This window comes from Cottoperca gobio, chromosome 15 (assembly GCF_900634415.1).
Source record: "Cottoperca gobio chromosome 15, fCotGob3.1, whole genome shotgun sequence".
In the NCBI taxonomy this organism is placed as follows: domain Eukaryota; kingdom Metazoa; phylum Chordata; class Actinopteri; order Perciformes; family Bovichtidae; genus Cottoperca; species Cottoperca gobio.
Genome location: NC_041369.1, coordinates 12,171,530 through 12,195,929, shown reverse-complemented (window position 1 = coordinate 12,195,929; position 24,400 = coordinate 12,171,530). Strand labels below are relative to the sequence as shown.

Here is a 24,400-nt window from a genome sequence, read left to right as displayed (position 1 = left end):
TGGGGCTAGTTGCCCTCTGAGTCCATCCCACACTCAACTTTTGTTTTTGCATCCACCTCTAGTGGCAGCAATAAAACTTCAGCCCGGTCCCATGATGAATGTGGCGGCTCAGGAGTGTAAAAGGAGACACTTGAAATTGGAGAGCCCGTCTTAACGAGTGAAAGAATAATGACAGAGCCTTTTAATCACCTCAACTTATTGAAGTCCGCGTGTTTATGGCACAGGGCTGCAGCTGCATTCTCCACCTACATAACAGTGTCTTTTGTTTCTGTATGGGCTTAAACATTATCTACTGCGATGCTGTAAATAACTACTTTATTAAATGCACAAACAAGTGGGCCAGCTGGTAATGTGTTGAACTGAAACATGATAAATAATTCCCATATAGGAACAGATCAGCAAATAGATAAAACACAAAGATTAATAAGGTATTAAGAGCATCAGACGCACTGCAGGTCTCCACAGTGTACGATCATTTATAATCTTAATTATATTTTAAAAAAACACCCCAAAGAGTATAGAAAGTATAGAAAAGTTATTTTAAAACAAAGAGCATATAACTATTTGTTCTCAGAGAAGCATTAAGTAAATAGCATGTTGAAGTAATGCTTGGATTATTAAAAACATAAATACTCAGAGGTTTCCATGTGATGGGTGGCTGCTGTCCAGAAAAAAAGGAAGAGCCCCTCTTAGGTGAAGTAACTCCTGGACATGCTGGGATGTTACCACATAGCGCCATCTAGTGTACAAAGTACCTACATTGTTATTTGTGAAGTCTCGCGCACACACCGCCTACAGAAGCTTTCTAGCTGCACTTGTATTCAAGTTTCTTAGTGCTGTGTCCTAAGAGGACCCGGGTGATGATCTCTTTTTTGATCCACTCGTCTTCTTGTTTGATTCTGCAGAAAAAAATAGAAATGTTCTCTGGAAACACCACAAAAGTAATTAAAAAGAATTCAAGTAGAAAGATGCGATCAATAATGTGATGGAGACCTGGAATAAAGCTGCAGCTTAAAGCCCAGTGCACAAACCACACTATCTTCACAAATCATTAGGATGTTTTAATTCTAGAAAAGGTTTCATACAAAAGTCACCGTAACACAAAATAATAAAATTACAAAAGCTGTTTAAGACATGTCACTGCTGAAATACACAGTTACGACTATTTTATAAATAACAATAAAATACCTGCTACAGTAATGAAAGGTAAGCTTCGGGAACATAAATGACATCAAATTTCAAAATAAAATGTCAGCATGCTTTTTGATGGTAAAACTTTAAACATTTTACTTCCTAATTGGAATAAAAGGACAGGGTATTGTGATATGGGGGAAAGTATTCAGTCACCATGGTTGATACACAATATTAGCTGTTGAAAAAGGTTTTCATAAAGAGTTAAGTGCTTAACAGTCAAACTGAATGCTTTAGGAACACAGGCTTACAGCAGCTCATACTCAGCTACAGGAAATCAACGGAAGATATAGCACCATATCCAATGTGTAGTGAAGATTTAGAGCGTGACATGCAACGAAGCAACACCAGGGGACAATATGGCAAAATGCACCCGCCACACTGCCCAGAGACAGATTCAGACAGACATGAAGTTCATGGTGCTCAGACGAGAGGTATTAAATGGAGCCAATTATTAATTATCTTAACACCTTTCAAACCTCAAAGCATGTTTGAGGGCGTTGAATTATAAAACAGAGAAAATGTGATAGAATCTAGTTCTGTTGACTGTCTGAGATCACGTGATTTGTGATGGACGAAGTCCATTTTGTTTCCACGTCAGAGAGAAACTGTAAAGATGAGATCTTCCTGAGAATGGCTGTTTGTTCCACATCAGCTCGAGACTGGTGCCTGGAGTGATGCTGCATTACGTCAATAGTTTGGCCCTTTGCTGTAAGGATCCCGCCTCATCATGCTACCGTAGCACATGGATGGATCACACACCCCAGACTGACCAGGGATGCCAGTATTACCACTTTTACCCTCTGCTCCATTTAGACCAGGGGATCCAGGCTTACCTGGAGGACCTGGCTTACTGTACCCCTGGGGACCCATTGGACCTGTGGAGATAAACATACGCAGCTATGATCAGTTCAAAGGAACGGTACAAAGTGGTAAAAGGATGCCATCTTTCCCACAGCAAATTAGCAACATTATTTACCTAGAGGCCCCGGTGGCCCTTGGTCTCCAATGGTGGTTCGACCAGGGATCCCCTTCTCACCCGTAAAACCTGGTTCTCCTGCAAACACAAATGTACCTGTTTGAGCATCCTGCAAAACCGCTTTAATAGCATACTGTAGACTTTGACGCTGGTTGTACCTTTCAGCCCATTAACACCAGAGTGCCCTGGTCGACCAGGGCGACCTGGCTGTCCCCTGGAGCCACCAAGTCCAGAAGGACCCCGGAGTCCCTGGAGCCCAGTTGGACCTGGAGGACCAGGAGATCCAGGCCGGTTTTGACATCTGGTACAGCTACTCTGCTGGTTGCTCAGCAACAATAAAGGCAGCTCAGCTACGATGATTGACAATGAAATGATTTCAGATGTGGGGTGAAAACACACAGAAACACATCATTTGTCTATGATGGTACTCACACTGAAGAATCTCTCTGCAGATTTGACGAATGTTATTGTCTGACATTTGACTTGCCTGGAATATAAAAGTGAAGGATCATATGCATCTGTCCACTCCATTGTGTTAATAAATATCAGATATAAAATCATCATACGAATCATTATGGACAGTAAATTTAACACAATGTGTAGCACACATACAGATCTTCCTTCAGGCCCAGGTGGGCCAGCTGGACCACTGTCCCCCAGCAGCCCTCTGGGGCCAGGTGGGCCTGACTGACCCGACTGTCCGGGCCGTCCTACGTGACCTTCTTGGCCTCTCTGCCCCGAATCCCCTGCTGTCCCTTTCTGGCAAAAATACCACCCCAGGGTTAGCAATACACACAACAATTCAGGTTGGAAGGAGGTTCAGTTATTAAAGCGTTCAGTTTAACATACCTCTCCTTTTAGTCCCACTGGACCAGAGGAGCCCTGTCAATCAAAGTCAGGAAAAGTTATTAAAAAACAAAAAGCACTCAGAGAGCACAAGGCTGCACAATCTTCAAAGTGTGTTATTTTGTAATAATTGAAAATCATCTTCTAGATTAGCACTAAAATGCTCATCATGTGGGTTATTGGAGAAAGCCAATCTTGGAAATGTTCAGGTTTAGTTTTGATGAAAATGTGAAGCTAGTCAGACTCATGATCAGGGAGTGAGTGTCAAAGTGTTGTAGCACCACCTATAGGCTTAATGGCTTCACATTTAGCAGAATCACTGTGAAGTGTGCCTATCTTATCTAAATGTGGATACAGTTGCACCTGCATGCGTTCAGAAATATTGTGAATTTGTGTTAAATAGGCCGTGCATGCAACAATTTGACAACAAGTCATAGTGAAAGGATCAGCCTTACAAATACGTTATGTATTGAGTGGTGGAATTATTATTATTGTTTTATATATAATCCCTGTAAACAAAGTATGGCCTATATGGATGGATTAGATACGGTATGTATTGCACCATATTCCAAGAAAGAATCATGTTGCCAAGCCTCATGGTCTGAGAGTTATGAGTGAAGATTTAAAGTGCTTTACAAATGGCCACACGGTGGCGCTATCTACATATACAACTAAGTTACAGTGTTTGAGATGTCCTGCTATGTGACAGAAACAGCCATGGACCAGTGTTGAGGGAAGTACTGAATATATTGTTTATCTTTATTTGCATATTAGAAGAAAACTATTTCAAAACACATGCAGTTTAATATCCTGTAAAATGTCTTGGTGAGCTTTTTGTGCATTTTTTGCAACGCTTTCAAAAGTCTTCATTACACAACAAAGCTGATCAAAGAAACTCACGTGTTCCCCTGGATGACCATGCCCTCCTTTTTCACCTGTCATTCCCTGGTGAGAAAATCATTAGATTAACATCACGATCTGAAATCTCAGCAGCACATGGTGTTATAGATAGTACTGAAAATAAAAATATCCATTCAAAACATGATGATTGACACATATTTGTTCTATTTACAAGTGATAATATATTTGAAATGCAACACGTTATTACCCATTAGAGTTGATTACATCTCCTTGTTGCACTCCAGAGTCGGTAGTAGTGCAAATATCCAGTTATACTTCCCAAACACACGTTTGTTTTCCAAATCCATAATCAATATGTGATAAGTGAGGTTTTATTTCCACTGAATTCTTTTTAATATGTTGATTTCTAATTTAAATGAATTAAACACAATGTATTGCTCCACTATTAGATGTACACTTCTTATAGACTGCCAACAGTGTCGAATATAATCTTACAACAACTATTGGATAAGTTCCACAGTATGATACACTACACTCACGTTTCTTCAAAGCTCAATTTTAATTATTATTTGGATTATCATTACAGAGGTAATCTCAACAAGATCTTAGTGTGATCTGCTCCATCAGATTGTTTCTTCAATCTTACCGTCTCTCCTTTTTCACCTGGATTTCCTCTTTGTCCCTGATAAAAAGAAATGAAGGACATGAATTATAACTCTATTCTAAATTGTGTGGCAGGTAAAGCAACACGTGTTAAAAATACATTTAGAGAAAAAATATATTGCTAAAATATATAGTTTAAATCACAGTGAAGACTTATTTTTGTACAGATGTCCAAAAGGGAAAAAAAAGTCTGACAATTCATGGCTGAAAAACTGATTGTGATGTAAGTCTTTGCCATTATGAAAGTTGAGTCATTATTACAAGTGGAATTCCTAGCAAACTAACGTTTATAACTAAATATAAATAAATGTTGCGTTAGACCAGACTAGGTTAACCTTTACCAGTAAATAACTACTGTACAAATGATCAATCATCATTGTCATGAATCATATATCTGAAAAGGTTTCAACTGGATGACAGGGGGAGGGACGGAAGTGTCACAACACCGGCAGAAAAAAGTAAAAAAGTAAATAAATAAATACCTTCCCGCCCTGCAGACCTGGCATGCCCGGGTGTCCCGGCTGACCTGCTGTTCCTTCTTCTCCTGCACTCCCCTTTAAAAAAGTGTTTCAATTTAACACCAATCATTAAACACCGTTATATATATAATGTAGGAAAGTACTTTGTTGCATTGTAGACAAATACATGTTTATTCACGCACAGCTTTATTGATTCAATAAATGATTACAGCATTCTTTAAATGAGACATAAAGCCCCGTTCATATTTTATTGTTTAAATGGAAACATACCGCGGGCCCTGGTGTTCCTTGTATACCTTGACTTCCAGTTTCGCCCTTATTTCCCTTGATTAAGACACAAAGCATGTCTTATGTTACAGAAAACATACAATGATATAACATCCAAAACACATCAAATCACTGACTGGACTGCAGTCGGTGTTGTCGTAATTCATTTTCATTGATGTGTGTTTTACTTTCACGAGGTTTCGGTGTATTGCAGCTCGACGCTTAATTATGTCTAACCGTGTGCTTTCTTTTCCAGTTGAACAAGCCTCTGTAATTGCAGTCTGAAGCTCAGCCATAAAATCAAAGTATTGCCTCCCTGTCTATAAACCAGCTTTTCACTTGTGTGCCATTTAGCAATACACATTGGCTTGTTAAAGGCGAATCAGCTAATGAAAAGTGATTAGGAGACAGAGCGCCCAGACCAGACAAGCCCAGACTGCTTACATTTCCACTAAAATTCCACTGACGAAAGCAGTAGGTCCAGATCATCGCTTAATTTAGCTCTGCCGGTGTGGCCAAGAGATCGTTACTTGTGCTTAAGTGCATTTTAGAAAAACATTGAGCAAACAAAACATGCAATGATGCTGACCCAAGAAGCTTTCTATGCATTTCAATCAAGTTGTTGGTTCGAAAGCCTAAACGATTTAACCTTATCCAAACTAGTGACGCTGTGCACTGCAATGCATGTTGTACGATATTATTGAATTGTACATTGTATAATCTCTAAATGACAATACATGTTTTTGATTGATTGATTGATTGATTGATTGATTGATTGATTGATTGATTGATTGATTGATTGATTGATTGATTGATTGATTAGGGCTTGGGAATGTATTGTGATATAATGTTGTTGGCAGCTGTTTAACTACTATAATTGTGCTTAGAGTCTATTTAAATCATGACATATCTCGGCCTGCATCTTGCTAAAGCCAGCTTATGTGGATGGATGTGCAATATTTACTTTTCTGGGCGCTCACAGCCCCAGGGTTGCACAGTGGGATAAACTCATATTATATTTAGAGCACAGTTAATCCTCTTTTAATACTTAATTCAATCTTTTTGATGACTGTTGGTAAAATGAAAGCCAGTGATTATTAAATGTAGCTTTGCATCACTGACAATACAGCTGTTTGAAGAAGCATAAGGGGGATTTTCTAAAAGGCATACATGATTACCTTGAGTCCGATTGATCCTTTTGATCCAGGTGCACCAGGTAAACCCATTTCACCCTACAGGAGAGTGAATACATAGTTTTGGTAACTCTTCAGATTCAACATTAACACTTTGGTGTGCACTGCACCTACACACAAACAGCTGTTAACTTACATGTGGTCCAAGCGATCCTGGGAAGCCCCTGGATCCAGTCAAACCGGCTTCCCCCTTCAACAAAAGTCAAGTCAGTCGAACGTGATCACAAAGAATGATGCAATCAGTTTATTTTGCACATACATTAGGATCAGGATCTCACCTTTTGTCCATTCAGGCCTCCGTTTCCTGGCAGCCCAGGCATACCCTAGGAGCAAAGGAAACACATTAGGCTACTGTATTGTAGATCAATATATTCAAGAATGCCAAAAAAAGTCAAAAAACATCACACGGAGTCTGAACTGATACTAAAAGCAGCATGAACGACTACAGGTTTCCAGTTTATGTTTTTTCACAGTGAAATAATTACTTCATTGTGGCTGTAACAATTGTAGCCAACTGCTCAATACAAAGGAACTGATTGAACTGACACGGTGCACCAAGAAATGTCTACCAAAATGTTACACTCCACAGTTACGGGTGGCTGGTTGTACACAGGAAAAGTGGAGAAACATAGTCATGGGGTTTTTGAAAGAATATTTAATTTAATTTCTTTCTTTAAACCACGTGTTCTGTGCAGTAGTAGAGCACTGTCAAAGTGCACGATCTTTAGATGTGAACTGTGCACATGTTTTATATACTGATAAATGCAATAATAGAAAAGGTAGCTGCTACATTGCATGTAGAAAAAAGAAGGAAAGCTTCTCGAAATGTATAAATAAATGGATTAATACTTTGAAAGTTGATGTGGTTCAACACATGCAGCAAAACTACCCTGGAAAGCCTCTTCAGTTTTTCGTTTTGACATTATTTTCTTCTGAGATAAATGCTTGCAGATGCTTAGTGGTTGCCTCAGACTGAAGTTTGAGTAACATATGTTCTTAGTGAAACGATTTGACAGGCAGGCAAAGAGACAGAAATATAGATAGACCCACCCAAAGACTCACACTCTACCTACCTACCTACCTACCTACCTACCTATATACTTACCTTTTACCTAGGTGAAGAAATCCCCGTCTTGGGGCGTCACTGAAACACTACCTTCATCTTGTTTTAACTTGATGAAGTACACTACTAATCCTGCCTCCTTGGCTACATCCCTAACTCTATTGTTCTGATGGGGAAAAATGGCTTAAAGGCTTGTGGAGCAAATGACTCATCTTTTGTAGACCCATCACAAACCTTTGGATAACGTTTATAGTCATGATCAGTGGGGTGGCTACCCGGTTGAAACACTTTCTTCCTAAAACAGATTTGCAGCATTCCCTCGCTGAGTTACTTTTACTGCCTTAGATTATAGCCTGAGCCCAATTGTTACATAACAGGGTTATCCTGGGATGAACTACATGGGAAATACCCCCAATATACTGGCAGTCATGGGTACTCTCTGTACTTCTGACTGTATGTTAACACACTGCAGTCTTACTACAGTAAAACACATCATGCATGCAAATCTGCGTGATCAATAAAATCATGTCTTGTACAGTATTTGCGTTTTTTAATCTTCCGTAATTTAAAGTATAATTTCATGTCAGCTGCATTTAGGGAACTGGAATGTGAAGTACCTAAAGATGTACATAAAGATTTCCTTTTTCTTTCCTTCCAATCTTAACTCAATATTACACCATTTTCATCAAATCCTCGATTTCTAGAAGTTTGAGGAAAGAAGCAACAGTTTAAACAACCTTAAGAAGCTTAATGTGTAATGTCTGTGTTTACGACTCACGGGATGGCCTCCCCTTCCATCAACACCAGGAATACCACCAGTTCCAGCTTCTCCCTTAATACAGAAACAAAAACATCATTAATTCAGTGATGAGCCCTTAATTTAAAACATCATCTTACACTCAACAGTCCTACTACATGTCATGTTGGATTCATAAAATAGGCATCAATCTAAACGTTGACTTGTACAAAAGTCAAATAGGGTTTGGGAAAAGACAAGGAAGACACCAGCACTGTATGACTACATTTCCATGGTTGCCAAACATCAACAATGCAACTCTTGGGAACAGCAAAGTCTTGTAATGTGCAGCTTAACCGACCTCATGCCTCCATTGTTCCTAGAAAACCTAAATGAGCTTTGTTACACTCTCTACCGTCAAAACAAACCTTTTGACCAAGTCTCCCTGGAAATCCAACCTTTCCATCTCTCCCAGGTAGGCCCTGAAACCCGAGAAAAGGATTTTACACACAATTATAATAGCACATAAACTCTGGATTTTATTCTGAATTGTTTCATACATACAGGTTCTCCTGAATAACCTGGTGGCCCAGGAGGTCCCAAACTTCCCTTTTCTCCCTGGAAACATCATGTTAACATCAGTTAAGATTTCTTGTGGGTTTTTTTCAGTAGCAATTAGGATTGTCTGCACCCTTACCACATGGCCAGCTTTTCCCGGTAACCCTGCAATTCCTGTAGATCCTATTGAGCCCTGAGAACAGTTAAGAGATTGATGATCATTAGACAGGATCCTCCATGTCCGTCAGTCAAATCAGGAGGCACAAATTATAGTGTGGGACACAAGCACTTCCTAGACCCATTCTTGAGTCTACATGGTCACAATTAATTATTAGTCAGCTGTGATGCTGTTTTTCTGGGATGGACAATTTATTTGGCAGCAGGGCTGAAACTTAAGGCAGTGACATGTTTCACTGCGTCATTCTGACATTTTTAAAAGTGCACTGGTTGACCTAAAACTAGACGTTACTCAAGTATCCGTTGAATGGTGCCAGAACTTGAAATGATGCGTCACTGCATTTTCACATATTTAGAATTTGTTTTAAAAACAAGGCGGGACATTACATCATATGTTTTCTCAGATTTTGCATTCCGTCATCCAAATATATGCCAATCAACTCAACAAATACAGTGCAAAACCAAATGAAAAAAATATTTTGTATATATAAAGACATATTTGTAAAGTGTCGACAGTTTCGTTCTTTCAGTTTGAGCTGAATTCAACTTTCAGTTAACAAACAGGCACCAGGAACATGTGTTCATGTTCCACTGGTGACACAACATACAGTATATCACAACAGCTCTGGCCATTACTACAGTTCTGTCAAAGCAAACAAGCTATGGCAAAGACATTTATGCCGCTGACAGGAAGTGCTGCAGCCGGGGCAGTAAAGGCACCGTCATGGAAGGCCAACCGGTGGTGCTTATTTCGTCTTTATGCTGCAGTAAGTGTGTTGGCAGTACCACTTTGTTTGACGACATGGAGCATAAAATGTGCATAGCTGCTAGCGTAGGGAGTGTAAGCAATGACTGGTGCGTTTGCATCTCAGGTGTGCAGGAAAGTTGTGCTTTCACTCACTCCCCAAGCTGAGCTGTGAGTTTCCTATTAGGAACACAGATTTATGTAAACAATGAATATACTTACAGGTTTATTGAACTACAGAGATCATTAGCACAGACTGGAGAGCCACATAATTAGCAATACAATGTTCCTTCAAAGATGATGAATGACTGTGGTCATGAAAAAGTATCGCAGACTGCGAATACACAAACATAGCCACTAAGTGGCTAACACTCCTTCCTCTTGTGTCCTTTAATTATGTACTTCTGTCCTAATTTTTCAAACATCTCATGTTTCCATTCTCTAGATCCGATGCCAGGAAAATTAGATTACACCCTTGGGTGATATAACAATATGGGAACAATTTGGAAAGGAAAATATAAATACGTTTACATCCAAAGAAAATCTTAAACTCTACAAGATGAGGATTCCCTGTAACTTTAAGGAGCGGCTCCCTGCTGGTTGAAGACCTCTCGGCCTGCAGAGATTGTTTTGTGGCGCATGAAGCATCTTTATCTTTCCTGGAGTGCAAACACCCCTTGACCCAGACATTAGGGGTATTTAGTTACCTAGATCAAACCTTTTGGAGTGTTTTCACTTGGCAACTATTTAAAGATGAATAACAAATGACTAGAGTTTGATATGTGGAGGAGGCAAAGGGTCTGAGCCCTTTATTGTTTCTTATAAAGTGGGGTGCTTTATTTATTTTGAGCCTCTGTAGCAGCATGGCCCTATGGATGCCAGCGTTGGTCACCCATTCCACCATTTTGGTCCAAATAATATATATCAACAAACTTGTATTTAGTTCAAAGCACCGTTGTGACTAAGTACAACTTCACAGAGCGGCTGGCGTGAAAATAGTCCCTTCTTATCTATAGTAATGTCGTTTTCTTTGGTGATTTGTAGAACCTATTTAAACAGAGCTTTTCTGAACTTGCTCTTATTTGGCAGCTGCGATGGAAAATCTCTTGCAGTAGATCATCTCACATCATTCCTGATGCCTCAGACCAATACACTAATTAGATGGCTAATTATGGGATTTTAAAAGAGCACTTTGACAAACCAATAAAAGTCATGATCATTTCATCTTGAAAGCATTACTGGAAATAGGATTTTAAAAAAGATACAGTAAATCCACCTGATCTTAAGTAGTGCAGTGTGTCTCTCTCTTATTTCACCTAATCAAAGAAAGTTGAGAAGACAGCCCAAGCACTAGTACAAACTTAATTTGATACATCCTGGACCTGTGAGTGAAACTCTAACAATGGGACAGATGGTACGAGAGGATACGCTCCAGGTGCAGACAGCTGAGACCATTTCCAAAATGATATTAACTGCTTGAATTGTTGTCCACTTTGGCCAACTGGCAGGAACCTCCTGTGGTCACACTGATTACAAGGTAGGATGACAGAGGTGATGCAATCTAGAGAGGATGTGATAGATAGAAACTATTCATCCCGAGGGAAATTTAGGGTTACCTCACTGTAACTCAAAATAACTCTAAAAGCAAAATGTTAACAGCAAATCAGAGCAATAAAAACAGTTTTGGATCAAGCTGTAGTTCTGTCAGGCTTCTGCCAGTCTGCTGTCGCTGTCGTTGAGGCCTTTAATAGCAAACTGCTGGATCAATTAGGATTGTCTCTTTCTGTTTGACTCTTTGGAAAGTGGATTATTGTATCACGCAGCATGTGTGTTGCTGCATGTATGTTTGTAAGTCTGTGTGACTGAAACTGATACTTTCAATTTGTTTGGTTGTCATCTTAGAGATGTTCACTCTTAATGTGTGGTTTTATCTGATAACAGACGATTATTATCTGATATCCATTTGTTTCTCTTCTCCTTCACAATATAAGGAGATATCGTAGAGGGTGTTGGGCACGGAAGCAAAGTTGATCACACTGAATTACAGAGTTTTATTTTTCACTGATAGTTTTGTGAGACAAATAGTCCTTTGCATCAGACTGCCAGTCCAAATCAGTTTTTTTGGCATATCCGTATTGATTTTAGACGTCAGAAGAATTGACTGATTGTTTGGAGGGCGAAATGATGGAGCTTAATTTCTCATGCCTTCGCCTTGGAAAGCCGCGTCACCAGCGTACGTAGCTACGAAGTTACTGACACCTACGTTGTTACCACAGAAACCCGTGCAGATAGGTTGGCGATGTCTGGACACATCTGGACGAATCCGATCTGATCACTTAACAGTGCAGACAGTCTGTCTTACAGATCTGATTTGTGACTGCAGTCTGAACGTGGCCCATCCTCTCTGTGGCGTCATTTGGTTTATCAGACTTTAATTTCTGTCTTAATGTCTTCCTTGCACCTCAGATGTTACTGTAATTGGGAGGCTAATGAGCAGAGAGGAGATGCAAGTGAGGGGTCAAAAAAACAAGGCAACAAGATACTCTAAAAATAGTGTTGTGTTGGTGTTTGGGCTTTCTAAGGAAAGGGCAGAACAGAAGTGAGGAAATATAAATATATTTAAAAGTTTCTGACGGCCCTCATGCTCTCTCTGCAAAGCGCTCTTGTCCTATAGAAGTTGCATTTTTCACTCTCTCGGGGGATCTGGCTTTATATTCATAACATATGGTTTCTAGAGTGATTGATGCAACGATGTTCTAACCATTCAAGTTAATGTGTCTAGCAGGGATTTCCTGTTAATCCTACATTTGATCCCATAAAAATAAGTTATACCTTGATGATTCAATGTGTGTTTTGTACTTTTTAACGATCACTTGATATATAATATATATATATAAAATATATAATGTTTTTATTTAGCTCAGCTTTGGTCAGTCAGTGGATTCAGAAATTCTACTCACTTTCCATGCTTGAATTACATTTTAGATAAATAATATTGGACAAATTCTGGATACCATATTATCGAGTAATATTTGAATAATTAACATCTCCACCTTCTCTCCGTGTTGTCCAGGCAATCCTTGTAATCCAGACACACCCCTCTCACCCTGGAAGAACAGACTTGTATTACAAAAATGTTTCTTAATGGTCACAAATTAATGCAACAGCATGACGATGAAAGCGATTGTGCCATCCTTCCTACCGAAACACCAGGCCTCCCTTGTTCGCCTTTGTACCCATCTGACCCGCGTGGACCCTGAGAGATGTAAGAACAAAAAGAAACCAGCTTCAAACTCTCTTTTCGTGATGCATAATTTAATGTTAAGGTAAATTAAACCATATTACTTTACCTCTACTCCTGGTGGACCTAGCAGTCCTGGACTTCCTCTAATGCCAGGGATACCCTTCAAATAAAATAAACACGAGAGGTACACACATTTGGTTAAACATTTGATCCCCCTCAACTGTGTGCATGTTCTCTCAGTGAGTCTCTGCTGCAGGCTGAGGTTTTGATCATGCCGTAGAACATGTGGTTCACTTTTGGATGGTTTTCATCACACAAAATCACCACTGTGCTGCCTCCAGTGGTTTAATCAGAGATGGTTTGTATTTACCCCCATTGGAAAAATAAGTATATTTACGTATGAAGCAGTCCTGACCACATAGCAGACTGTCATGACTTAAAAGGTACGTTAAGTCAATTGGTTTCGGTATTTTCTCAGATGCTGTTGTGACTGTGTTGTTGCCGGTTATGATCTGTATGTTTGTATATTGAACTATGTAGTACTCACAGGCTTACCATCAGCACCAGCAGGTCCAGACTGACCAGGTTTGCCAGAGTTTCCTTGTTCTCCCTAAAAAAAGTGAGATGAGGTAAATCAAACTAATTGTTTGCGTGTCTTTGTCTATCGTGCAACCTCAAAGCAGCATAAATTCATCCATTTTAAAACATCCCTGGTAACAATATGCTTTCTCTGACATACAGTGTTGATTTAATTTATCGTTTTAAACCATGCTGAGTTAGTTTCTCTAATATAAGATGCTCTTGAACACTATGTGGGGTTATAAGGAACATGTGCAAGTCTGCCAGGGTCCCCACATTTTGGATCTATTAGTAAATGTAGTAAAAGCTAGATGTAACATCATAAACACAAACATGCCTGAACCCATGTAGGTTTTATTAACAAAGAGTCTTGTTGCAGAGTTAATATCTCTCTGAGGTCCATGTGTAAAGCTCTTTATGACCGGGGCTGCTATTATTTGGTTGATAAGTATTGGGCGATCAATAGAGAGGAACATGTAGGTTTTATACCCTATTTTGGTAATTTTCCATTCTAACCAGTGTTTATCTTAAGCAATGGTCTGGTTTTCTTCAAGTAAACAGCACATTAGGATCTTACAAGGCTATCCATAACTTCCTGAGCCGCAATTTGCCTAACTGGAGCAAAGAGGCTATTCGGTGCGTCTATAATTTGTGGTTTTCAGATAACTGTGTATTTAAGAGATTAAAGCGCCAAAACCTCCCATGCAGCTCTGTTTTCTGGCACCAATGAAATCTGTGTTTACAGGCTGTAATGGCTGTAGTTGGATTTGACCTACTGTATTGGAAAAAGGCAACCTCATGTGCTCATAACTTTATTATCCAACACAGGGAGCAGCATTTCACCTCAAGGCTAAGCTACGAGGAAGAGAACGTTTGTTTGTGCCATTTAGTTAAACAGTCCTGAGTTTACACATAAGGCAAAACTCTTAAAGATTAAATATGTGTCTGTCCTTTAATCTCAACAGAGTACCACTGTTTGAAGTACATATTTAACCGTCTGAACAGTGAGGACAAAGTTGAGCTCTGTGCTAAACCAGGAACAGACTCTCTGATATTTCACAGTGTGTGTTTTTTACATTCATTTCTGCAGGCTTGTGGTCTGGTTTTCAGTGCGGTGGTATGCGCTGTTTATAAAACAAGAAAAGGACACAAGACAAAGAGTGAAAGATAATATAAAGAGGATATATTTCTTTGAATAACTAACCTTTATCCCTGGTTGTCCAGGGGATCCCGGAGGACAAACACAAGGCTCTTGAGTTGGTTCAGTGTAATCGGGACTGTTGGCGCACTGCAATGAACAAAGACCAGACATTAGGCGCCCATACAGAAATATACTGTATATATTAGTGCTGCGATGAATCATGAATCAATTATTCGATGGGCATAAAATTATCAGCCACAATTTTCATGTTCCCGCTGCTCAAATGTGAATTCTTGCTGGTTTCTTTCTTCTTGTACGATTGTAAAGTGAATATTTGAGTTTTGGACTATTGGTTTGGAATGTAGAAATTGATGTAAATGTCACAACATCTCATTAATACATAAAAAAAAGAAAAAAACATTTTCATCTCACAACTTTTCCTTACCTGTTGTGTTAAAAAATGAATCTGTATCTATTATATATATATATATATATATATATATATATATATATATATATATATATATATATATATATTACTATATTATTAGAAGAAGCAGGTCTTTCTGCTGAAATATACCCTGTAAACTACCATACTATGTATATATCTTTGTTTATTTAATTTTTTTATCAAATTGTGTGAGATTTTGTCAGAAAGACATCTCGTCCTTGCCTGGGTCCAGATCTTTTAACATTTCTGTCTGATATCAGGCAAATCTGATCGTCCATCAAAAGGAAACTGATAACTGAAGTTTGAGATTGCTTTGCTAATAAGCCATTAAAAACACAGAGAGAGAGAGGAGAGAAGCGGTTTTAGACTTGGCAAGAATTTGTAATTTTAGGCTACTCATCTTGTCTCTTTTGATATTTTCATCTCACATCCTCACACTAAAAAACAGTATTTGGCTCTGGCTCTGTGGTCATAGTAAACAAAGCCAACATGACAACGGGCCACTGCTTCACAAACACAGTTACAGCCAGCAGACAATTAAACAACATGTACTGAGTGCAACATGTTTGAATCTGAGCCATGGGTCCTCCTTCAACAATTATTATGCATTAACAGATGTGACTTGAAATGTGGATATGCTGAGTTTACACTTCCACTACACAATAAAACAGTACACCGGGCTGCTGAGGAAAATTAAGCAAGAACATCATTGTATGCCATGCAGTGTGAGGTTTGGAGATAGCTGATGGTAAAATGGTGTGTTTCAAAGCAGAAGCAGATGTAGTTGGATAAGGTGAGAAGTAGGTGAGAAAAAGTTATATTTGTTGCTTTTGGACTGGAAAACAAGTTCAGTGCCAAGCAGACTCTTGTACTTACAACTCCAGGTATTTCACATGCAGTCTCCCGGTTATTCTGCTCGGGGTCGCAGTAAATGCGAAGTTTCTGGATTTCAAACTAAACAAGATTTTAAAAGAGAAGAAACTCTCATTAAAAACACAATCTCCGCTCTTGGAGACTCCCAACAAGTTCCAAACAAGCTAACAAAACAAACATAGGGGTAATTTTGCAACGTTTAGGTCGGTTTTATCAGTGCTTTGCCACTAATGAGTTGAACTTGCTATTGTACAACTGTTAAACTGCCCTTGTTGGGCATTGAGCAGCTACATGTTGCCAAACCTCCCTCAGTGTTGGAAGTGTTCTGCAGTAACGTTACACTATTCTTCCATTATTTGGTATTTTGTTGATGTTGGTGGTAAAATGGCTCCAGAATGTCCCATAGACTGTTTCACTTCAGTTACCATGTGAGCAGAAAGATAATCCCCACATATGATTTTAATTATTTCCAGCTTCATGAAAAAACATTAGTACGAGTGCATAAATCATTGTGAAACAATATAGTTTGCATTTCGTTAACAATAGCAATGGCTTGTATTTAGGTTTAAACATGATAAGAATGTCTGGTGTGGTCTGGTGGTTCATGCTAATGTAATGTTATTTAAAAATTGCATTGGGGTACTTTCAATCTGTTTCCAATTATAAGTGTGTTTATCCAGAAATGATACTCACATAATTGCATTCGCTCTGTCAAATGGCTTAAAACTATGTGATCCTTCTAACAATGGATCACTACACACAATAACATTCACTGCCAAGTGACAGCTTATGTTAAGATCCACAGCTGTCAACATACTAGGGTATGTATAAGTTATGAATGAATTATCTTTATTCTTTCTTTCTAAACAAAGGACCATATTCTAGTATTTCTTATGGGACTTAATCCCGTTAGTTATTTAATCATATTTTTCTTCATATACAATATAATCTACTGCTCTTTATATTAAGGATTTTAGTATAAAAATGGCTGCATTATTTACATTGTATTACATGTATTTCATTGCATTGACAAACCTGCCTAATATTTCACATATGTGGCTGAGGTCATTTAAATGTTACATTTGTGCTATTGTTTCATAATAAACAGTGTTATATCATATTAACAATTATAATAAAAGGATGCATTGTGCACAACGCGGTTTTTTCCATATTGTTATCAGTACATTAAAATGTTATATTATGTTTACAGGGATGCATTTATATTGAAACTGCGCACTATATGGTCTTCTTGGTCTTTTTGGTGTAAAATGTGCCATTAGAGGCAAATAAAAACAAAGATTAATTAGACCTTGTGGAGAAAAAGGCTCATTTTTGAGTTAAGTACATCTCTCAGGAGGCAGCAATAAACTGTGTGATGCTGTTTAAAACATATACCATGGCCAAACTCTCCCTTTTGCTATAGTCAAGTAGATGCTGGATTACTTTTCTGGAAACAAAACATGTATTTAATGAAAATAGGGTTGGATGATAAATATCAAATGAAGACGGCCTTTTTATACAAATATTGTGTGTTACCACTCTCCTTCACATAGGCGTTGTCTTTGGTAGTAACCTTGTAGATCAAACTGTTCCTAGAAATTCAGTTCACGTTTCAGTTGGGATTCATATTTACATGAAAATTTGATTGAACAAACACATATTAACAAAAACAATCTACCATGTTTTCCTCCTTTAAGCTCAATATTCAATTCACCGCCTACATAGCCTCTTTATTTCCTCTACTGGCGATTCCTCAACCTCCGTGGTGCAGGCTGAGGTGTCCCGCTGGTGGACTCAGCACACCCAGAGGTGAGACAAACACCTGGAGGTCCTCTGAGACCTGCGTGGCCCCTGAGTCCAGGTCGGCCCACGTGTCCCCTCTCCCCCTGCTTCCCCGCCTGGCCGTTAAAAGCTCTGCCAGGACGTCCACGCTGACCTGCAATCGAGACAAAGATGTTGTTTAGTCTTCAAGGATCTCTCTGTTTGTTAGCTGACTAAGACTATTTCACAGATTCGTTACAGACACATTTTTGATTTTGGCAAATATCACACTCTTCTTACAGTAACACATCTCCTCTCCACTTTCCTGGAATTTGAAGCACTGATTCAGCTGAATTTAGTTTGTAAAAATGACGCACAGGCCCAGATGTGAACATCTATTAATGCCTCATTTTAACCAAGTCATCAAACAATATTAAGTACTGGAAGATTAATTTACCCTTTGCTCCCTGGTCTCCAAAGTAGCCAGGTAGGCCGTAACCCTTTGGTCCTTTATCACCTTGCTCTCCTCTGTCACCTGCAAGCCAGACACACACACACACACACACACACACACACACACACACACACACACACATTGGTCTCGACAGCAGGCTGAATGCCATTCAGTGAGCTCCACTCAAGAACATGGCATACATGTTGAGTAAAGACCATATGTGTTACTGAGATCATTGTAAAATAAACGTTTTAAAACACCTTGTAAATATTCTTTGATTTCATTGGCTTGGCACAGGAATGTGGCATGAGTGTGACATCATGCTCAGGCCTCTCAACCATAAATTATATCTGAGCGTGTACACGTTAGTCCATCGAGTTTTACAATATTTGATTGGGCAGTTTGCTACAGTGCGGTTCATGATGACTGGGGACCGATCATTTAGTCGTTACTTTACTAACATGCAATTTTAATAAGGTCCTTGACTTGAGTCTGACTTGACGAGCCCTCTCCTCCTCTACTTTGCAGAGGAAAATATTTGACATTTTACTACACTTAATTAATTTCTGAATGCCAGGACTTTTACTCATAATACAGTATGGCTTGTATTTCAACTTAGGCTGCTTCAGTCAATATTAGGGATGGGACTATGATTTTATCGTGGATCGGGATAAACACACTCACAATAAGTTGATAATTGTGAGTGTCCTCACATGAGTGACTTGAAAAAGCTGTTTAGCTCACTGTCATGGTGTTTTAAAGTCTCACACATCTTTTAAAATGTATTTATTCTTTATATATGCAAGGGGGACCTTATTATAACATTATTTAAAATAGTTCAATTGTTTGTTTTATTCCCAAAAAAAAAGGATATTCACTAATAAAAGATGTGTGTTCTATCCGAGATGCAATAAAGATATTTGCTTCTTAACTAAATGTAAGGTAAAGTGATTCCACTATGTTTTAGTTTTAAGCTTATTTTGATGATTATCGGGATAATATCGCAAATTGCAATAATTTTAATTATAGTCGTGACATGAAATGTTATTATAATCCCATGCCTAGTCAATTTCTATCTATTTTAACGATAGATCTTATGACTACTTTGTGACAAATCCACAGAGAATGATCTCCTGACGTTTTAACGCCTTTTAACTCTGTTACATAACTGTTCTGGTTCCCTCTCGCCGCTCTCAGCTGTTTCTTTGTGAAAAGGCTCTGATGAATAAATAGTAATGTTGCTTCAAATTTACAAGATGATAATATATTGTATGTTACAACTATGCAGGTTTGAGTGAAGGATCTGAATTATCTTTCCTCCACTGGTTCTTCCGAAAACAAGCAACACTGGTGAATTACAGTTTTGGTGTTCATCATATTCATAAATATTTATTTTTTTTCACACCTGTTTGTCCTTTTCGGCCAAGTTCCCCGTCTTCTCCGTAGAATCCAGGCAGACCCAATTCTCCATTAACACCATCATTACCAGGATCTCCCTGACATCATAATCAATAGGAAAACACAGCGTTAATCTTGTGTGTGTTTTCAGTGTAAACCTTGCAATGTTTTTTAATTAAGTCGCCGTTCACCTCTGACCAGCTCAAAACCTAAATGTATTCGGCTGATTATATAATACTTTGTTGGGGAAACCTTGTCCAGTACTGATACATCACTGTTCTTGGGTTTGGCTTTAAACGCCACAACATGAGTCTTATTGGTCATAATCTAATATAGTGGAATATTTTGATATAGTCATGGCTTCCAGAGCATTTATCAGTCTGAGACGCATGTAATTAAAGAAGTTGTGGAACATGAACCGGTTCTACACTATAATAATGTGGAAAAGGCTTTCCAATCCAACGACAGCCTTGGTACTCTCCAAAAACCATTCAACTCAGACCAAGTGTCTAGTCTGTGACTCTTATTTGTCCTCATGGAGACGTGGAAAATCGTACTGTTTTCATTCCAAGCTTTTTCTGCCAAATACTTCAGCTCTCTTAGTCCAGTCCAGATCCTCACAATGTGTTTGCATTTTGCTCAGCCGGGGAGACCAGAGCGAACAATGTATGGAGAATGTACTGCGCTCCGGCGTAAGGGTCTACAGGAGGTGAGGTGACACTTACAGCAATGACTTTGTGTCAATTCATGAACACCCAAACTGTAAAACTCACAGAAGGTCCGGGGGGTCCTTTCTGTCCGGTGGGACCGGGGGCACCCATGGGCACGTCCCCATACAGTGGACATACTGCAGCACACGTCCTCTTCACTGAGTTGGCAAAGGTGGACATCTGTTCCAGGACTACTTTCTTACAAACCTCGATCACGTGTTGAGCAGAGAGGGTCGGGCCCTATGTAACAAATCATCAAAGATCACTGGAAGGGAGCCAACAGTAGGACATATATATAATATATATATATGTAATATAAGGAACATTACAGGCTGCCTCTCAGAGGAAATGCAGTGAAGCAATGAAGCCAACAATATTTCCTTAGGCTCATTATTTATTTATGATTTATAGCCAGACTAAATGAATCCCTTGTTGTGAGTCACTTATAACTACAGGCTAATGTGAAACTCTTTCAAATGTGTTTCTGACACCAAAAGCTGTGTGTGTGTGTGTGTGCCAGTCTGTGTAACTGCTGTGTCTGTGCCATCAGTCACAGATAGATGAAGTGGCAATTATAGTAGAGAGTGAAGAGCAGTACTACGATACTGTAGCTCTGTAAGGTTTGTGCTATCAGCCAAAAAATCAAAGATCCAGCGTCTTGTATTTTACTTACCGGTGGACCCTGGGGCCCCTGGAAGCCATCTGGTCCTCCTTCACCTCGAACCCCCTTGTCTCCGACGGGACCAGATCGTCCAAGTGGGCCGGCCGGGCCACGCTTCCCCCGTCCTCCCTGAAGACCCTGCACGCCCCTGTCTCCAACCTAGAGCCGGCGCATCATCGTAATCACAAAGGGAAATGAGTTCAGCAAACATGTCTTTATCTGTGTATGCTTTTAAACAGAGCTTAAGGCAACAGATGCTACTAAATTATGTCAAAGCTTGATTACCTTAAACGACCGGTGACAATTACACTAGTTACTCTACTCCATTTAAATTGTAATGTTATTTACCATGTGTCTCTATTTATTGTATCTTAACTATTAAACCAATGTTGACGGAATAAATGTTTTAGGACCATGTTGTAGATAGGGTTAGGTTATTGTATTGAACTGTATATTTTTTCAAATCAAGACAAGGTGTTTAAGGTCTATCTGTTTAGTGTCTGATCTCATTATGTCACGGTTGGACTTGTAGTTTAACTGTTTGTGAATAAACAAACTGAATTGAACTGCATGGATACAAACTTATGTAAGCAGTGGCAGCTTAAAATGCTTATTATGTAATGTGAGTAGTAAAAACATTAATATTAGTGGACATTCAAAATGGAAGTAAACTGAATAAAATGAAAGATATACAAATGCATAAACAATAGCAATAGCTGGAATGCTTTTTGATTGATTGATATTATGTTTTTCACACTATTCAGTTTGCAAACAGAGAATGTGTTGAATGTAACATACAATGGTGATAGACTGCCTTAGTTAAAATGTTTCTTTGAATTAAATCAGAGGATTGGACTGAATTTATTCACTCCCATAATCCTTCAGGGAAGTAAAACAAGACTTTTGGGTTTTAGTATGTGTTAGAAACATTAATATATTTGTCAATGAAGCTTCAACAACAGAAGCACAGCTCACCTTTCCTTTTGGGCCCCTAACTCCTTTTTCCCCCTTATAAAACAAAAAGGAAGAAACATTTATGTTGAAGGGTCGCCACAAAATAAAACACAAAGCGGGCGTAATGATGAGCAGAGAGGATGACACATTTAAGCTCGTACCTGTCCACCTTTAACTCCTTGGATTCCCTGGATTCCTGTGTCACCCTGCACATGGCGAGTGAAAAATAAACAGTTTTTAAAAGCTTGCAAAAATATTTGATGAATCCCAATTTCACAGGTGTTCTGCTGCATGAATAGATAGATTTTGTTTATCTCCTGGTAAACTAGTGCATCTATCAAATGAAAACAGTGATGCTAAAAGTAATTTTAGTCAGGATACTATACAGCTTTTAACAGAGATATTTTTATTACCCAGAAAACATTTGCAGATGTTTGCAATCAGCTCATGAACCAGTAAAAACTTTCTTTGAACTAATTGTGGCTTTAAATAGTGATTTTGCCGTAATTTTTTTATTTGTAATGGGTGATGGACGAGGAGTATTACCTTGGACCCTGGTTTTCCAGGCACACCCACGTGTCCCTGTGAAGAGATGACATGGTTTAACGGCCTGAGGAAATGAACTAGTGTTTAGAAGATTTCAGAAAACTCATCCGGAGTACTTACAGTAGGTCCCGGTGGGCCGATAAATCCGGGTCTTCCTGGCTTTCCTGCAGAACCCTTGTAACCTCTTGGGCCCTCGAGAATAAAACATTTATTAAACCGACCTAAGGGACTGCTTTATTCTTTGTCGTTTTCCTTTAAGATGGCAAACTACTTTAGGTATAAAATATGTATTATGTGTTTGTCTTCTGAAAAAAGAAGTGACTTACAGTTCGGCCCTGGGGACCCATTTCTCCTGCTGACCCAAGGGTGCCTTTCTCTCCCTGTAAAATACACAAACCACCAACGAATGAATCTGCCAAAAACAACTCAATCGTACATAACTCAGAAAAACAAACAAGATCTGCAAGTTACCTTTGCTCCAATGCGCCCAAGTTTTCCACTGAGACCTTGTGGTCCTTGGTAAGCCTGTCAGGGATAGATGGCAGTTATAATAACACCATTGCACTGCTTTTGAATCATCAAGATATCATTATCAGCAGAATATAATACCTCTACTCCTAAATCTCCATCTCTGCCTTGCATGCCCGGATCTCCAAGAATGCCCTAGTGAAACAATATCATCATTATACAATAGACACATGACTTCTGGAGTGTAAGTGAGCTCAGGTGTGTCAGCAGTGACTCACCTTCGGTCCGATGGGGCCAGCTCTGCCCCCTGGGCCCTGGACCCCCTAGTTTTCAGAAAATAAAAGCATTTTCAAATATTTGTGATGTTTTTATACTGCCGTCAATGAAATGTAACAAAAGGACACATCATTTCATTGAGATTAATGTGAGATACATACAGATGTCCCCTTTTCTCCAGCAGCTCCCCTCTCTCCAGGATCTCCCAAAATGCCCTGTCAAATCATCAGCATAAGTTATACATTATAATGCAACACATTTCCGTCAGTGAGCAGCATGGTGAACCAGGGAGACTTCTTTCGTATACAATAGAGTAGGTCATCGTTGCTGTTGAGGCTCTTCTTTCAGTGACTCACCCGTTTATGTTGATGCCCTCAGATCTCAGCCAGAATCCAGCCACATGTACTAATGTTGTTTATGGAGACGGCACATAAGCCAGAAAACATAGCTCGATTCCAGCGTTTTACCACGTTAAAAATGATTATTTGACTCTCCACACCAACATGAGGCGTTTTGAAGGTAGTGTACAAAGAATTAAGAGCTCATTATGGATTATGGGACAGGGACTCCCACACAACAACCCACCTGCTTTCCTCTGGGCCCAGCACGACCTGCTACACCAGTCTTCCCTTTTGCTCCCTGAAAAATAAAAGCATGATCGGATTAAATCACAATATCTAAATTAAAAAGAAGACAAGTGAAAGGAAGGAAATATGAATACCTTAACTCCTTCAAACCCGGGAATGCCTTCATATCCTTTTCCGCCTTTAGCACCCTTGAAGGAGAGCAAAATGTTAGTAATACAATAATTACACTGTAAAGTAATATAACCACTGTGCGTCTGAGAGGTTAACTCACAACTTCTCCTAGTTTCCCAGTCTCTCCAAGGTCTCCAGATGATCCACGAACTCCCTTTTATTAGGCACAGTAACGACATAAGGGTTATCTATAAAGTTGTACAACTTATATCCAAGAAATCCAATGAAAAGTGTGTAACTTCATTAGTTGTCTAATTAAACATCCAATAAAATCCTGAACCCAGCGTAGGAGTTTACCTTGAAGCCCGCTGCCCCTCTTAATCCTTTCAGCCCTTTAGGACCTCTGTCTCCCTATTAACACAACATGT

General features: G+C 39.1%; 1 protein-coding gene across 1 annotated transcript in view; it reads right to left on the bottom strand.

Moving 5' to 3' along the window:
- Positions 1-1,046: 1,046 nt before the first annotated feature.
- LOC115020267 (collagen alpha-1(I) chain-like) overlaps positions 1,047-24,400 on the bottom strand; it is a 30,405-nt gene continuing 7,051 nt past the window's right edge. Inside the window, exons 10-50 of the mRNA XM_029450219.1 lie at positions 24,330-24,383; positions 24,133-24,186; positions 23,996-24,049; positions 23,860-23,913; positions 23,436-23,489; positions 23,277-23,321; positions 23,140-23,193; positions 23,002-23,055; positions 22,857-22,910; positions 22,651-22,722; positions 22,531-22,566; positions 22,146-22,190; positions 22,006-22,038; positions 21,043-21,189; positions 20,433-20,609; positions 19,667-19,757; positions 18,265-18,342; positions 17,789-17,982; positions 16,050-16,127; positions 14,786-14,869; positions 13,550-13,612; positions 13,109-13,162; positions 12,961-13,014; positions 12,812-12,865; positions 8,976-9,029; positions 8,843-8,896; positions 8,707-8,760; positions 8,321-8,374; positions 6,758-6,802; positions 6,616-6,669; positions 6,465-6,518; positions 5,290-5,343; positions 5,023-5,094; positions 4,524-4,559; positions 3,917-3,961; positions 3,020-3,052; positions 2,783-2,929; positions 2,603-2,657; positions 2,329-2,520; positions 2,171-2,248; positions 1,047-2,069 (exon numbers count right to left, since the gene is read on the bottom strand). Of these exons, the coding sequence (XP_029306079.1) occupies positions 1,882-2,069; positions 2,171-2,248; positions 2,329-2,520; positions 2,603-2,657; positions 2,783-2,929; positions 3,020-3,052; positions 3,917-3,961; positions 4,524-4,559; positions 5,023-5,094; positions 5,290-5,343; positions 6,465-6,518; positions 6,616-6,669; positions 6,758-6,802; positions 8,321-8,374; positions 8,707-8,760; positions 8,843-8,896; positions 8,976-9,029; positions 12,812-12,865; positions 12,961-13,014; positions 13,109-13,162; positions 13,550-13,612; positions 14,786-14,869; positions 16,050-16,127; positions 17,789-17,982; positions 18,265-18,342; positions 19,667-19,757; positions 20,433-20,609; positions 21,043-21,189; positions 22,006-22,038; positions 22,146-22,190; positions 22,531-22,566; positions 22,651-22,722; positions 22,857-22,910; positions 23,002-23,055; positions 23,140-23,193; positions 23,277-23,321; positions 23,436-23,489; positions 23,860-23,913; positions 23,996-24,049; positions 24,133-24,186; positions 24,330-24,383 (3,006 nt within the window). The 3' untranslated portion in view covers positions 1,047-1,881. The remainder of the gene's footprint in view (positions 2,070-2,170; positions 2,249-2,328; positions 2,521-2,602; positions 2,658-2,782; positions 2,930-3,019; positions 3,053-3,916; positions 3,962-4,523; positions 4,560-5,022; positions 5,095-5,289; positions 5,344-6,464; positions 6,519-6,615; positions 6,670-6,757; positions 6,803-8,320; positions 8,375-8,706; positions 8,761-8,842; positions 8,897-8,975; positions 9,030-12,811; positions 12,866-12,960; positions 13,015-13,108; positions 13,163-13,549; positions 13,613-14,785; positions 14,870-16,049; positions 16,128-17,788; positions 17,983-18,264; positions 18,343-19,666; positions 19,758-20,432; positions 20,610-21,042; positions 21,190-22,005; positions 22,039-22,145; positions 22,191-22,530; positions 22,567-22,650; positions 22,723-22,856; positions 22,911-23,001; positions 23,056-23,139; positions 23,194-23,276; positions 23,322-23,435; positions 23,490-23,859; positions 23,914-23,995; positions 24,050-24,132; positions 24,187-24,329; positions 24,384-24,400) is intronic.